This window comes from Lycorma delicatula, chromosome 1, assembly GCF_047948215.1.
Source record: "Lycorma delicatula isolate Av1 chromosome 1, ASM4794821v1, whole genome shotgun sequence".
NCBI lineage: Eukaryota > Metazoa > Arthropoda > Insecta > Hemiptera > Fulgoridae > Lycorma > Lycorma delicatula.
The window spans coordinates 134,792,981-134,807,911 of NC_134455.1; the positions used below are offsets into that span (position 1 = coordinate 134,792,981).

Genomic DNA, 14,931 nt, shown 5'->3' on the forward strand with positions numbered 1-14,931 from the left:
CTTGTTGGACACTTGCTTTGTGGGAATTTTTTTGAAGTTGTGACAACCGTTTCCTTCATAATCTTGGTATATCCATCACTTTTCAACATACCATCTACTGGAAGTAATAAGCATGGGCCTTCAAATGTGAAAAAACCCCCAAAATGTTTTCCCTAGGGATGTTTAGCTGATTGTTGGATATGAGCTGGTGATTTATATTTATTTGATGCTATTCTAATGTATGAAACCTTTGCTCCTAAACATAAAAATATGACTCGGAAAACATAACATTTTTCCAGTCTGTTTTGATCCAGTTAGCATGTGCTTTGGCCCACAAGTCTTTTTTTACACATTGCTGGAGTTAAAAGCTAATTTTTATCTGACCAAGGAGCTTTCTGCCCAGCTGCAAGAAGTCGGTAACTTAACAGTTGTCACATGTAAATCTGTTCCATTGGCAGCTAATTCTCGATTTAAGTTCACAGCAGATAGTTTTGGATCAATGCTACTTTTTCTCACTAAAAACCAATCCTTGTTGGAGTAGTTTTTCTTTTATGGTCACATTTGCCTTTACTTTAAGATGAAAGGGAATCAGTTTCTTTAAAGTGTTTTAAAATAGAATTCACTGTCCCTAGTCCAACACCACATGCAGAAGCTATTTGTAATTGCAAGCTCAGAAAGAGAATTTTCAAAACGTTCTTGGAGTTATGTCCATTATTATACATTCAAGACACACAGAACAAAAAATATGAAAATATGATTTTGAAAAAATTAAAATTTCACCAAACACCATTTAAAATAAAAAAATTTCAAATAACCAAAGAACAATTACCTAACATTATACAGACAACTAAAAAAATTGGTGTGGTCAAGCAGTGTAGCCACAACATAGAAATAAATAAATTCCCTGTGATGAAATTAATTTTTGCACTTCTGTATCATGAAACATGAATATTACTTGCTTAGTAATATTCTGTGTATATATTTACAAAAGCATAATAAAGCTAAATGTTTCTGAAGAACTATGTCGTTTAGTTTATTACTATCACCATATTTTCTAAAAATCATTGTGAATATGATTGAAAAAAAAATTGTAAAGTTGGTTAAAAAATTCATGAGAATTTTCTTCTTTTTTTTTTTAATGAAATTATTATTTTTTATATTCATTTTTACAATTTAAAAAATTTTTAAATTATCACATTATTATTATGTCAAATAATAACACACCTTACTAAGTAATTTTGTGCCAATAAATTTTCAAAAACTATTTGATCATTTAATTCTAAATTTGTGTTTAAATATTATGGATCTAATTACAGTTTTTGGTAACTGATATCTTTTAATTGGGTCTTTGAAATAATTATAATAACAATAATAATAATAAATGTTTAACCAAAATTTCAACATTGTCAAGTTTCATGAAGAACAACATATTTATATTGGTTTGGTAATATTCTCCAAATACTGACATATTCTATATTAATAGTAGTAATGAAAAAATATTTAAACTAAAATTAAAGAAATTATAAGGAAATTAATTACTGGATTAACTCACCTTCACTGCATAGTTTGAACCAGTATTCTGAATCCTTTTCACAGCCAGGGATGGTCCATTTTAAACATTTTTAAAATTACGCTAGCACAAATTTTCAAAAATAAACTATTTTACATGAAAAAATGAAAAATTATTACTGTTTTGTGTGTGTATGTGTGTGTGTGTGTGCGCGTGTAATTTTTTATACATATTTATCACTGTATCAAATAATTTAAAACAATTATATATAAACCACCAGATACATTCAGAATAAAAGGTAACATCACTTATCTAACTGCAGCGCATTTGGAGTGTTACTCCATCTTCAGCAGTAAAATATATAAATTACACATAACTAAAATAAGATTAAAAGGAAGATTTAAAATAAACTTTCATTAGTATGAATATACTTGTGTCAATTAATTAAACTCAGAAAATGCTAAAGTTACACAAGTGTTCTTACCTTTTTATGCTGACTGTAACTGGTTGTTATACACATATATTTGTTTATTTATATGAAGTGAAACATATAAAAATTAAAACTCATGTTATAATTGACATAAATCTTCTACAACAGATAACAGCATTGATAACACAAAAATACTAAAAACACATAGTCTATTATAGACTATGAATGTAAGAAAACAGTACTACCACTCGATAAACAAAAAGGATAACATTTAAAAAAATACACACTATGGTATGAAAGTACCATAATAATAGAAAAATTCTCTAGTAACTTGAAAACTACACTCATGGCACAATAAAAGCCTTCATTTTTTCTCCATATTAATTATGTTAATATTTTAACCCACATTTAATGTGCTATAAAACTTACATTCTCAGATGTCAGTTCATCTTCTGTAATGGACACTGGCGCAAATAAATATTCATTTTGCTCCGTTTCATCCTCAAGTTCTTTTTTAATTTCAGAGGTTAATGGATCTTCATCCAAAAATGTATTGAAAACTGGTGCTTCCATATTCTGAAACAAACAATAAAGTTAATTACAAATCAGACTGTATTTTGCAGACACAAATTTTGGATATTTTCAAATGATAATTTGACAACACAAAAGTATTACGTATTTTATTTGTATAGATACACCTTTTCTTAATCGGATATATTTGAAAAAGCAAACAGAAAACTACTTTCATACTCATCTTCCCTAGTAAGTCTGGTATGGAATGCTTGTTTTCTTAATGATGACTATGTAATTTTTGGGAGTATTTTATATCAAGTCATTTACAACTGCTAAATCTTGGTAATTAACATTTATTCAAAGATTTTAAAAGAGGAAATACATACAAAACACTGAAATTTAATGGATTCAAATACATGTAACTTTAGTTTCTTAATGTTTGGCACCGTTGGTATTGATATAATTTGTATAATAAAATATTTCCACTTACCAACAATTTTTTTAATGTATTATCCAAGCGCATTCAGAGTCATTTCTCCATCATCAGAGATTATTTAAAACTATGAATTTCTATCTGTGCATATTGTGTTATATGTATGATTATAATTAAAATTAAAATTGTTATTTTCATGACAGTTGGTTGTCAATAATTAAAATAAGTTAAGTTAAGTAAAATAGAATGTCATTTCAGTAGGATGTTTACGACTATTATGAGATATGAAATGAAATGTTACCAACCTATTAATTATTGTATACTTTGTTTTAATAAAGCATCATTATCAAATCTGATTTGTTCATTCATTAATTTATTATTATTCAAATATATATGTAATTTCTCCAATATACTAGTTTTGTGATAATTGTTAGTGTAATCTAATATTTTAAAAAAATTGTTGGGTTATAATTGTCCATTTTCTAGAATGTGTTTAGCGAAGTTAGATTGTTCTTTATTATTTTTAGTTATGCATCTAGTATGCTCTTTAATTCTGATTGAAAATGAGCAATTTGTCATTCCAATATATTTACGATTGCAGTTTTCACAACTAAGACTACACAACCCTTGTTTTTCTGAATTGTATTTGTTATCATATTTTATAGAAAGATCCTCGTTATTTATATATTTTACTATTTTGTTGTTGGTTGTATATGCTGTTTTTAACTTAAATGTTATAAATACTTGATTAAATTTATTATAGTTTATGTTGTATTTAAACTTGGTGTATTCATTTATTCTATTATTATTTTATTACTTTTATTTTGTCCTTTATGTATATTTTATTTTGGTATATAATTTATTTATTAAGTTAGTATCATATCCATTATTTAGGGCGATATCTTTTATGTTATTTATTTTGTTATTTAATTTTATATTGTGTTTTTTTATTGTTGCTATTTTTTGATTACAAGGATGAAAAGAGTTGAAATGTACTATGGTATCCTGTTTGATTGGCTTTCTATATATATATAAGGGTAAGTCGATTATTATCTGCAATTTAGTTATATTTTTGTTTATGTTAGTAGTACTATCATGTTGCATAGATGACGCATGCATGGTTTAATTGTTGTTATGTCTGTGCAGGTTTAATGCTGCTAGGTTAGTTCCATTATAGCTGCCCTGCTGTTAACCATGGCTGCCCTGCTTTCTGTTTGCACCAAACAAGAGCAACATTCAGTGATTCGTTTATTGTAGTCGGAAGGTGTATCAGAGGCTGACATTCATCGAAAACCTATGGTACAGTATGGGAACAGTATGTTGCCGCAACTTAGTGTCTACGAATGGATTGAAAAATTCAAAAATGGTCGCACAAGTGTTATGCATGATGAAGGAGCTGGACGACCCTTTACTGCCACAAATGAGGAAAATATTGAGTGTGCACATGACGGCACATCGTCTGCAAGTTAGTCACGGTTCTGCCTACGAAATCATCCACAACAGAAATGGGTTTCATAAAGTCTGTGCAAATGGGTCCCAAAACAACTCACACACATTACGTGTTTTTTAAAATAATATTTTAAAAAATTTGTTGGGTTATAATTGTCCATTTTCTAGAATGTGTTTAGCGAAGTTAGATTGTTCTTTATTATTTTTAATTATGCATCTAGTATGCTCTTTAATTCTGAGTGAAAATGAGCATTTTGTCATTTCAATATATTTAAGATCGCAGTTTTCGCAACTAAAACTATACACTCCTTGTTTTTCTGAATTGTATTTGTTATCATATTTTATAAAAGGATCCTTGTTATTTATATATTTTATTATTTTGTTGTTGGTTATATATGCTGTTTTTAATTTAAATGATTTAAATATTTAATTAAATTTATTATAGTTTATGTAGTATTCAACCTTGGCGTATTCATTTATTCCATTATTATTTAATTTATTCCATATTTATTAAGTTATTATTTAGGTGATATGTTTAATGATATTTAATTTTATATTATTGTGTTTTAAGTATTTTATTGCTTTGTAGATAGAATTTAATAAAGAAGAGATAAATATTATTAAACATGCATTTAAATTTAATTTACCAATCCTAAATAAGAATAAGATTATCAAAAACACAGATTATTGATGTACAAAATAATTTATTGAAAATTAATAACATAGATAACAAAAACAAAGAAATAATCTTGTTAAAGTAATTGATAATATTAAAAATTTAATAGGCAAAATAAAGATTCCAATACAAGCTATCACTTACAGAAGTATATATAGAAAATCTAGTATTAAAAAAAGTAAACACATTCAAGGATGAATACACCAAACAATATTTTTAAATAAATATTACCAATGCTCTAATAGTAAATGCAGCACTACCTAAAATCCATAAAGATAACATACCCATGAGAGATCTCTTATAAATTATATTAACATACCTACGTATCACCTAACTAAATTTTTATGTAATAAATTAAAAGAATATATTAAAATTGTAAACAAATATAATTTAAAGAATAGTTATGAATTAATAAATATAATTAATAATATAAATATAAGTAATATAACAAAGTTTATAACACTGGATATAAAGGATATGTACACAATGACACCAATAAAACCATGAATATAATTAATAACAAATTAAAATGTTCACCATTTTAAAAAAAGTAAGAGTTCAACTACAGATATAGAAGAACTGCTAACATTTACAGGAACAAAACAGCAACAATAATAAATTGAAGAACATAAGAAAGAAGCCGTAGTAAAAAAGGGAGTCTGACAAGGATGTTCCCTATCCCTGTTAATTTTTAATCTTTACATTGAACTAGCAGTTAATGATGTTAAAGAACAATTTAGATGTGGAGTAACAGTACAAGGTGAAAAGATAAAGTTCAATGAGATATAAAAATAGAAATTTATACTCTTCAAAATTTATTATGACATGAAAACATAAAAACATACTAACTTACAATCTGTGAAAGTCAATTTAATTGATTTCTTAAACTTTTTTTTTTGTCAAAGATAAAAAAAAATTTAATTTTTCAGAAAAGTCACTAACTTAGTATATTTTTGCCGATATCTACATATTGAAAAATTTTTGTAAAAATTTTGGTAAATATTTTTCGTATGTTTAATCTTCCGTAACAGCATAAAAATGTGTAATAGTTGCAATTACAAACAAATAAGTGCAGAAAAAACCACAGCACCATCAAATTAACATCACATGTATTGCAAAATTAATAAGGATATAACAATGAGTTTCAGGTGAGTTAAATCCATATTTAATAGTTCAATATTTTAATTCTCAGATTAATGAAAGATGATAATAATTCCCCACAAACCCTCTGCAGTTCAAACTTAATGAGGAATGTGGGAAGATATTTAAAATTTAAAGAAATATTCACCTGAAATATAGTGAAAGAAGAGTTGTTGATAATTTATAAAAAGATAGTTAACTGTAATTAAAGTACAACTAAAAAAGAGGTAAGCTCCAGTGCAGAAAAGTATAATACAAAGATGTAGTCTATTCTGTTGGTATTTCCAAATTTCAAATCTAGATTAGCAACACTCAACTTTAATGTGCTTTCCAACTAAATGTATATCAAATTGACTTGGGATTCAGTAAAATGAATATAACTCTTACATATAATTTTTATGAACTTATTTGAATTAAACGTTTATTATTAAACTTTTTAAATCCAATAAATAAATTTCCTAGTTATTAATATATAGGTAATATACAGCTTAATAATAAAAAAAGTTTTTTTATTAAACAATTGACTATAATATTACTACTATTGACAATAATTTTAAGAAAGAATTAACACAGCTTTCAATTTTTTGCTTCAAAAAATGTTTCACGTAATATATAGACTTGTTACAAAACCGTACCAAAGGGTCAATCCATTTGATGTGACCCAAGGGTGGTTGCTTTACCAATTCAAAAAAATTGAACTTACCTACTTGTTTTCTATGGTTCAGGACCTTAAAACTATTTTTTATTTCAGCAGTTTACGTGTGGTGGCAATTTTTGTTACGGTGCACACACCTATTTCCGTGATTGTAAGGGTTTATTACTGCAGTTAAGTAAAAGTCCAAAATCCAATTTTTTGGGGATTTTGAACTTTTTGGACACTTTTGGTTCAGTCAACTGCAATCAAACGGGCAGGTGCACAACTAGATGTTACAATAGTCAGTACTAAAAAGCTTAATTAAATAGTAAAATTTATTAAAAACGGCAATGGAGGAAGACACATTTGAGAATGGAGGTGAAGACACATTTTTCATAAGCCAAAGTTATATTATATTACATGTCCAACAAACTGACTATAGTTCTGTCGTCTGGGTTGATAGAGTTGGATATATTGTAATTTTTTAATAAGTAACTATTATTTTTAACAAAGATTGCCCATTCATTAATATAAACACAAAGGTAAGTTAACAATTTAAAAACACTCCAAATGTTTGAATTATTAAAACAAAAAGTCTTTAATAATATACAATATTAATTTAAATAAAATGCTAACGATATGATAAATTAAGAAATAAATACTGCCGTTACAATTTTAAATACTTACAATATAATTTAAAAGGATAGGCTGATAAATAAAATTATACACATAATAAAAAAAATATTAACACTGGCAATTTTGTTATGTACTTAATATGTACTGTTTTTTTAATGCTGAAAATGAATCTAATATCAGAATTTTTCAATAACCCTACATTTTTTAAAAATTTCAAAATTTAAATTTTGAAAATTTTTGATGTACAATGTTTGATTATATGCAACATTTCTTACTTTATATGATTATATTCCTCCTCTATGAATCATGAGACCTTGCCGTTGGTGAGGGGGCTTGAGTGCTCAGGGATAGAGTAGCTGGACCGAAGGTGCAACCATATCGGAGAGGTATCTGTTGAGAGCCAGACTAAGGAATGATTCCTGAAAGAGGGCAGCAGCTCTTTCAGTAGTTGTTAGGGGCGTAAGTCACAATGACTTAAACGGCCATATCAGCATCACTCAGTCCTCTGAGTACTGTGCAGCTGAAAGCAATGGAAAACTACAGCTGTTTTTTTTTTTTCCAAGAAAATGTGGCTCTGCATTTTCAAAAGCAATAATGGAGGCGCCTTCCTTGGTAAAATATTCCGGAGGTAAAATAGTCCCCCGTTCGGATCTCCGGGTGGGGACTACTAAGGAAGGGGTCACCAGAAAAGTAAAAAATAACATTCTACGAGTCGGAGCGTGGAATGTTAGAAGCTTAAAAAAGGTTGGTAGGCTAGAGAATTTAAAAAGGGAAATGGATAGGGTAAACGTGGATATAGTAGGAATTAGTGAGGTTCGGTGGGAAGAGGAAGGCGACTTTTGGTCGGGTGACTTTAGAGTAATTAACTCAGCGTCAAATAATGGGCAGGCAGGAGTAGGTTTCGTGATGAACAAGAAAATAGGGAGGAGAGTGGAGTATTTCAAGACGCATAGCGATAGAGTCATTGTAATAAGGATAAATTCAAAACCTAAACCGACAACGATTGTTAACGTCTATATGCCTACAAGCGCCCATGATGATGATGAGGTAGAATGTGAATACGAAGAGATTGATGAAGCAATTAAACACGTAAAAGGAGATGAAAATTTAATAATAGTTGGAGATTGGAATGCAAGCATTGGAAAAGGCAAGGAAGGAAATATAGTGGGTGAATACGGGCTGGGCAAAAGGAATGAAAGAGGGGACCGAATTATAGAGTTTTGCACGAAGTATAATTTAGTAATTGCCAACACCCAATTTAAAAATCATAATAGAAGAATATACACTTGGAAAAAGCCAGGCGATACTGCAAGGTATCAGATAGATTATATCATGGTTAAGCAAAGATTTAGAAATCAACTCGTGGACTGCAAAACTTACCCTGGAGCAGACATTGATAGCGACCATAATTTGGTGATAATGAAATGTAGATTGGGGTTTAAAAACCTGAAGAAAAGGTGTCAGATGAATCGGTGGAATTTAGAGAAGCTTGAGGAAGAGGTGGTAAAGAAGATTTTTGAGGAGGACATCGCAAGAGGTCTGAGTAAAAAAGATAAGGTAGAAAATGTAGAAGAAGAATGGGAGAATGTTAAAAAGGAAATTCTTAAATAAGCAGAAGCAAACTTAGGCGGAATAAAGAGAACTGGTAGAAAACCTTGAGTTTCAGACGATATATTGCAGCTGATGGATGAACGTAGAAAATATAAGAATGCTAGTGATGAAGAAAGTAAAAGGAACTATCGGCAATTAAGAAATGCTATAAACAGGAAGTGCAAACTGGCGAAAGAAGAGTGGATTAAAGAAAAGTGTTCAGAAGTGGAAAGAGAAATGAAGATTGGTAAAATAGACGGAGCATACAGGAAAGTTAAGGAAAATTTTGGGGTACATAAATTAAAATCTAATAATGTGTTAAACAAAGATGGTACACCTATATATAATACGAAAGGTAAAGTCGATAGATGGGTGGAATATATTGAAGAGTTATACGGAAGAAATGAATTAGAAAATGGTTTTATAGAGGAAGAAGAGGAAGTTGAGGAGGATGAAATGGGAGAAACAATACTGAGATCTGAATTTAAGAGAGCATTAAAAGATTTAAATGGCAGAAAGGCTCCTGGAATAGACGCAATACCTGTAGAATTACTGCGCAGTGCAGGGGAGGAGGCGATTGATAGATTATACAAACTGGTGTGTAATATTTATGAAAAAGGGGAATTTCCGTCAGACTTCAAAAAAAGTGTTATAGTAATGATACCAAAGAAATCAGGGGCAGATAAATGTGAAGAATACAGAACAATTAGTTTAACTAGTCATGCATCAAAAATCTTAACTAGAATTCTATACAGAAGAATTGAGAGGAGAGTGGAGGAAGTGTTAGAAGAAGACCAATTTGGTTTCAGGAAAAGTATAGGGACAAGGGAAGCAATTTTAGGCCTCAGATTAATAGTAGAAGGAAGATTAAAGAAAAACAAACCAACATACTTGGCGTTTATAGATCTAGAAAAGGCATTCGATAACGTAGACTGGAATAAAATGTTCAGCATTTTAAAAAAATTAGGGTTCAAATACAGAGATAGAAGAACAATTGCTAACATGTACAGGAACCAAACAGCAACAGTAGCAATTGAAGAACATAAGAAAGAAGCCATAATAAGAAAGGGAGTCCGACAAGGATGTTCTCTATCTCCGTTACTTTTTAATCTTTACATGGAACTAGCAGTTAATGATGTTAAAGAACAATTTAGATTCGGAGTAACAGTACAAGGTGAAAAGATAAAGATGCTACGATTTGCTGATGATATAGTAATTCTAGCCGAGAATAAAAAGGATTTAGAAGAAACAATGAACGGCATAGATGAAGTCCTACGCAAGAACTATCGCATGAAAATAAACAAGAACAAAACAAAAGTAATGAAATGTAGTAGAAATAACAAAGATGGACCACTGAATGTGAAAATAGGAGGAGAAAAGATTATGGAGGTAGAAGAATTTTGTTATTTGGGAAGTAGATTTACTAAAGATGGGCGAAGCAGGAGCGATATAAAATGCCGAATAGCACAAGCTAAACGAGCCTTCAGTAAGAAATATAAGTTGTTTACATCAAAAATTAATTTAAATGTCAGGAAAAGATTTTTGAAAGTGTATGTTTGGAGTGTCGCTTTATATGGAAGTGAAACTTGGACAATCGGAGTATCTGAGAAGAAAAGGTTAGAAGCTTTTGAAATGTGGTGCTATAGGAGAATGTTAAAAATCAGATGGGTGGATAAAGTGACAAATGAGGAGGTATTGCGGCAAATAGATGAAGAAAGAAGCATTTGGAAAAATATAGTTAAAAGAAGAGACAGACTTATAGGCCACATACTAAGGCATCCTGGAATAGTCGCTTTAATTTTGGAAGGACAGGTAGAAGGGAAATATTGTGTAGGCAGGCCACGTTTGGAATATGTAAAACAAATTGTTAGGGATGTAGGATGTAGAGGGTATACTGAAATGAAACGACTAGCACTAGATAGGGAATCTTGGAGAGCTGCATCAAACCAGTCAAATGACTGAAGACAAAAAAAAAAAAAAAAAATTATTATATTAATGTATTCAGTATATATTTTTAACACTATTAATCAGTTGTTAACCATGAAAAAATAACTTATAAGTTATAACACAAACATCACATCATATCTCTCTATTGAAGTGTACATGAACAAAATTCATCAAGTCTGTACAATTCAAAATAGCCCAAAGCTTGTTGGCTTTGTTAGAGTACTACTTTTAATAATATAATCTTTTCAGTCGATATAATTACATTTAAGTGAGTGAACAATGAAGTCGCATAATAACTCATAAATATGTAAATGGTTCAGAATTTTTGTTAGGTGTGTGGTGATTTCACTCAATAAAATCACATAAGAAAAACATATTTCACCTTTACTAAAACAATTTATAAATTATGCTTTGACTGTAAGTAAAATCAGTGATTAGTATAAGACACACATTCCTCATATATGTAGTAACTGTACAGTCAACTTAAAGGGATGGCTAAAAGCCACGAGAATGAAAGGCCTTGCCACTCAGTGTCCCTATAGGTTTGCTGTGATCCAAAGGATCACGTAACAGATTATAATTTCTACTTAACTAATGTGTATGGAATTTGTACAAAGTCTAAACATATTGTACTCTATCCTTCATTGCTATCTGCAGTCAGGCCTGTATTTCACAGTGAATGTATTTCAGTTTCTAAGGTTCCTAAAAATTTATTTTGTGAAACCCGTGATGAAGAAGTGGACATTATGAAAGAAAACAACCATGATTCAGACTTTGAATCACAATTCAGTGAGCCACACCTTACATCACAAAGTAAACTACATGTCTTGGTAAGAGATTTAAATTTATCAAAAAATCAAGCTGAACTTTTATGCTCAAGATTACAAGGTTGGAATTTACTTTAAAAAAAAAAAAAAATACTAAACTCTTGGACTATCAATGGGAACAGAAAGATTTTTGTTAATACTTTGTGGAAGAAAATTTAAAAGTTTACTGTATAAATATTGAACTTATGTTTCAATTTGGGTGAATTCATTAACCTGAGGAGTGGCACCTTTTTATTGATTTCTCCAAGCATAGCTTAAAGGCAGTTCTTCACAATAGAAATAATATACTTTTGTATCAATTTATAGAATATTAAAGAAACGTATATGAAAAACTGCTACTGAAAGAGTAAATTATACAAAGCATAGTTGAACTGTGTATGGAGATTTAAAAGTAACATCTCTTTTGTTAGGCATGCAGTTAGGTTATACAAAATACTGTTGTTTTATTTATGACTGGGATGGCTGAGCTAGGGATCAACATTATGTAGTAAAACAATGGAAGAAATCTGAGAACATTATTCATATGGTGGTAAAAATATTTTTATTACTTTCATATCAAACTGGGATTAGTAAAAGCTTTTGTAAAACCTATAAAGAGCAGTCAAGGATTTTTGTACATAAGGCAGAAATTTCCCCCCAAAAAATCAGAAATTATAGAAGTAAACTTTGTTTACCCACAAATAAGGGAACTGGTCACAGATGAAACATTTTAACTCTCTGTTGACCATGTAGAACTCGCTGCTAGGGCAGCATTTATAAAGACACTTTAGAAATCTAGACACTATAGAAAATTTTCTAGGCATTCCTATATGGCAAAATTACCAGGATATTGTAGATAGGCTGAAATGATAAAAGTTTGTGGAATTTAAAAGCTAGCCTTATGAACGAAGTATTGTAAGTTTCATTATCAGTTTAAAGGAAGGTAAAGAATAACATGAACATGAAGAATAGTTATTTATAGCCATTATTTTGCATTCAGACAAACATACATTAAATTTCACTTCATACTTATAAAACTGCACACTGAAAATCACTGCAGAACCAAGATGAGTTACCTTAAAAGAACAGAATAAACAAAACTTACAGCGGCAAACTAAAAATTTATTCTGCAATTTTTTTTTTTAACACCACTAAAAATTAACAAATTACTAAACGATTCAATCTACTAAACAACAAATCTTTCTTTAGATAATGCCAACATACACAATCTATTTTACAATTATTAACAAATCACTTCTAAAACAAACTCCGTATCAGTTACTTTTTCAATAATTATCTCTGACAATTAAACAGGCAAAAAAAAAGTAAATTTTGTATCAATGAATACTGTATATTTTATTAACATGCTTTACAAGATGTCGGTTTTACCAAAATTGCAGCACATTGTTTCGTTCTAGAGGCGTAATAAACCGATCGGTTTGTCGTCTTTACCTTAAATATTTTTTTTATATGTATATTATATTTTGCTTAAAGTACCTTAAATACCTTAGACCTTTTTCAAAAGTCAAAATAGTTTTCAAGAAATAAAATTGGCTTACAGATAATAAATTCGGATTTGGTGGTGGCAAATATGAATCGTTAACCGATATTAATATTAAAAATCCTAGCATTTCCATACATTAAATTCACGATTGTGCTATCGTTTTAAAAAAATTTTTGTTTACTCTTCGTTATTTTTCTGTATGGGGGTCAGCAAGTACCCCTACTATTTAACGTTTGGATGAATTTTATTCAACTCTCTAATATATGTGAACAGTTTAAAATTATTTGTATAAAAAAAAAAATCAATTTTTAGTCTATTATTTTGTTAGATTTGTAGACAACATAAACCACTATTATTACATGTATCTGCATTGGGTAAAATTTTATTATATACTGTAATTTCTTTTCTTTTTTTATATGATTAATTCGTTATTTAAGCTTGACATTTGTTAGTTTAAATAGGACATCTTATAGTATATGAAAAATTTCATACCTGACTAGAGTTTGAACCTGGAACCATCCAGATAAAAGACTTTGAGATGCATTCTGCCATGGAATTCAGCAGAATTATTTTTTTTGCATGATTAATTCATCACATAAACTGGAAGCTTGTGCAAGGAAATATTAAATTGAAAATATATTTTAATATCATCATATATTTACATTACTATTTCATTGCATTACTATTTTCATGAAAGAACATTAGCTGTAACTACTTCTTTTACTATTATTCTGATTAAGGTTTTCCCATCATTTTCCTTAATTCTTCACTTTCATTACACGGAACATCATACCAGTCAACTGTAACAAAATTTATGTAATGTATAAAATCCAATTCCAAGGTACCTAAGTAAATAATTTCAAAAAAAAAATCACCAAAACAATGGACTTGGCATGTTCAATTTAATGTAATTTTGTTCATTTTAATGTAATGATCACATCATTACATTAAAATTATTCTTTGTATGTACTAACTTTCCTCATTTTTCCTGTTTTTGACCATATCACAATGTTAGTAATTTTAAAAAATTAACTTTTGGAATAAATCAAATCAGATTATATAACATAATATTTTTAATAACTTACTTCAAAGAACTTTTAATCATGTTTATGATAATCTTTTGTCTGGAACTATTTTAACTTTGATTTCAGCTTACGTTACTACTTAAGGGGGTGCACAACAGGGCAAAAGTTGAAAAAAACCAATTTTTTGATTTTCACACAAGAGAAAACATCATTTCTCTTTATTTCTGAGTAATTACATATAATTATTTTTCTTGTATATTAAAAATTAATATTATTACAAATGTTTTTTTGTGAATTACTGCCATATAAAAATTTGATTGATTCTTCATGAAGTAATTTTTGCATAAATAAATCATTTTTTCTTGTATGCAAGAACGTATCTAATTGTTGAATAGAACACAGCCCTGTTTTTGTAGTTTGTTAGGCCTGTAGGTTATGTTACTTTCATGTGTTTGTAAACAGAAACATAATTTACAAAGGTGTTTGTCATTGGTGCCAATTTTATTTTGTCAGTGATGTTTTATTTAGATTTGTAATTTGTGCAGTGATTGTTCTGACAAAATGCCTAGGGCAAAATTATTATATTAAATAAAAAGAAAGTTTCATTGTAATAAACATACAAATTCTGTTTTATGCCTACAACCACATCTGCTCACCTA

The 14,931-nt window shown here is 29.1% G+C and overlaps 1 protein-coding gene across 3 annotated transcripts in view; it reads right to left on the bottom strand.

The window, feature by feature from the left end:
• LOC142322627 (uncharacterized) overlaps nt 1–13,166 on the bottom strand; it is a 32,837-nt gene extending 19,671 nt beyond the window's left edge. The window contains exons 1-2 of one of the 3 annotated variants that reach the window (XM_075361719.1): nt 12,849–13,166; nt 2,349–2,495 (exon numbers count right to left, since the gene is read on the bottom strand). In XM_075361719.1, coding sequence (XP_075217834.1) covers nt 2,349–2,492 — 144 coding nt within the window. In that variant the 5' untranslated portion in view covers nt 2,493–2,495; nt 12,849–13,166. Of the gene's footprint in view, nt 1–2,348; nt 2,496–12,819 lie in introns of all 3 variants that reach the window. The other 2 variants (XM_075361714.1, XM_075361707.1) reach the window with 2 other exon arrangements.
• Nucleotides 13,167–14,931: the final 1,765 nt, after the last annotated feature.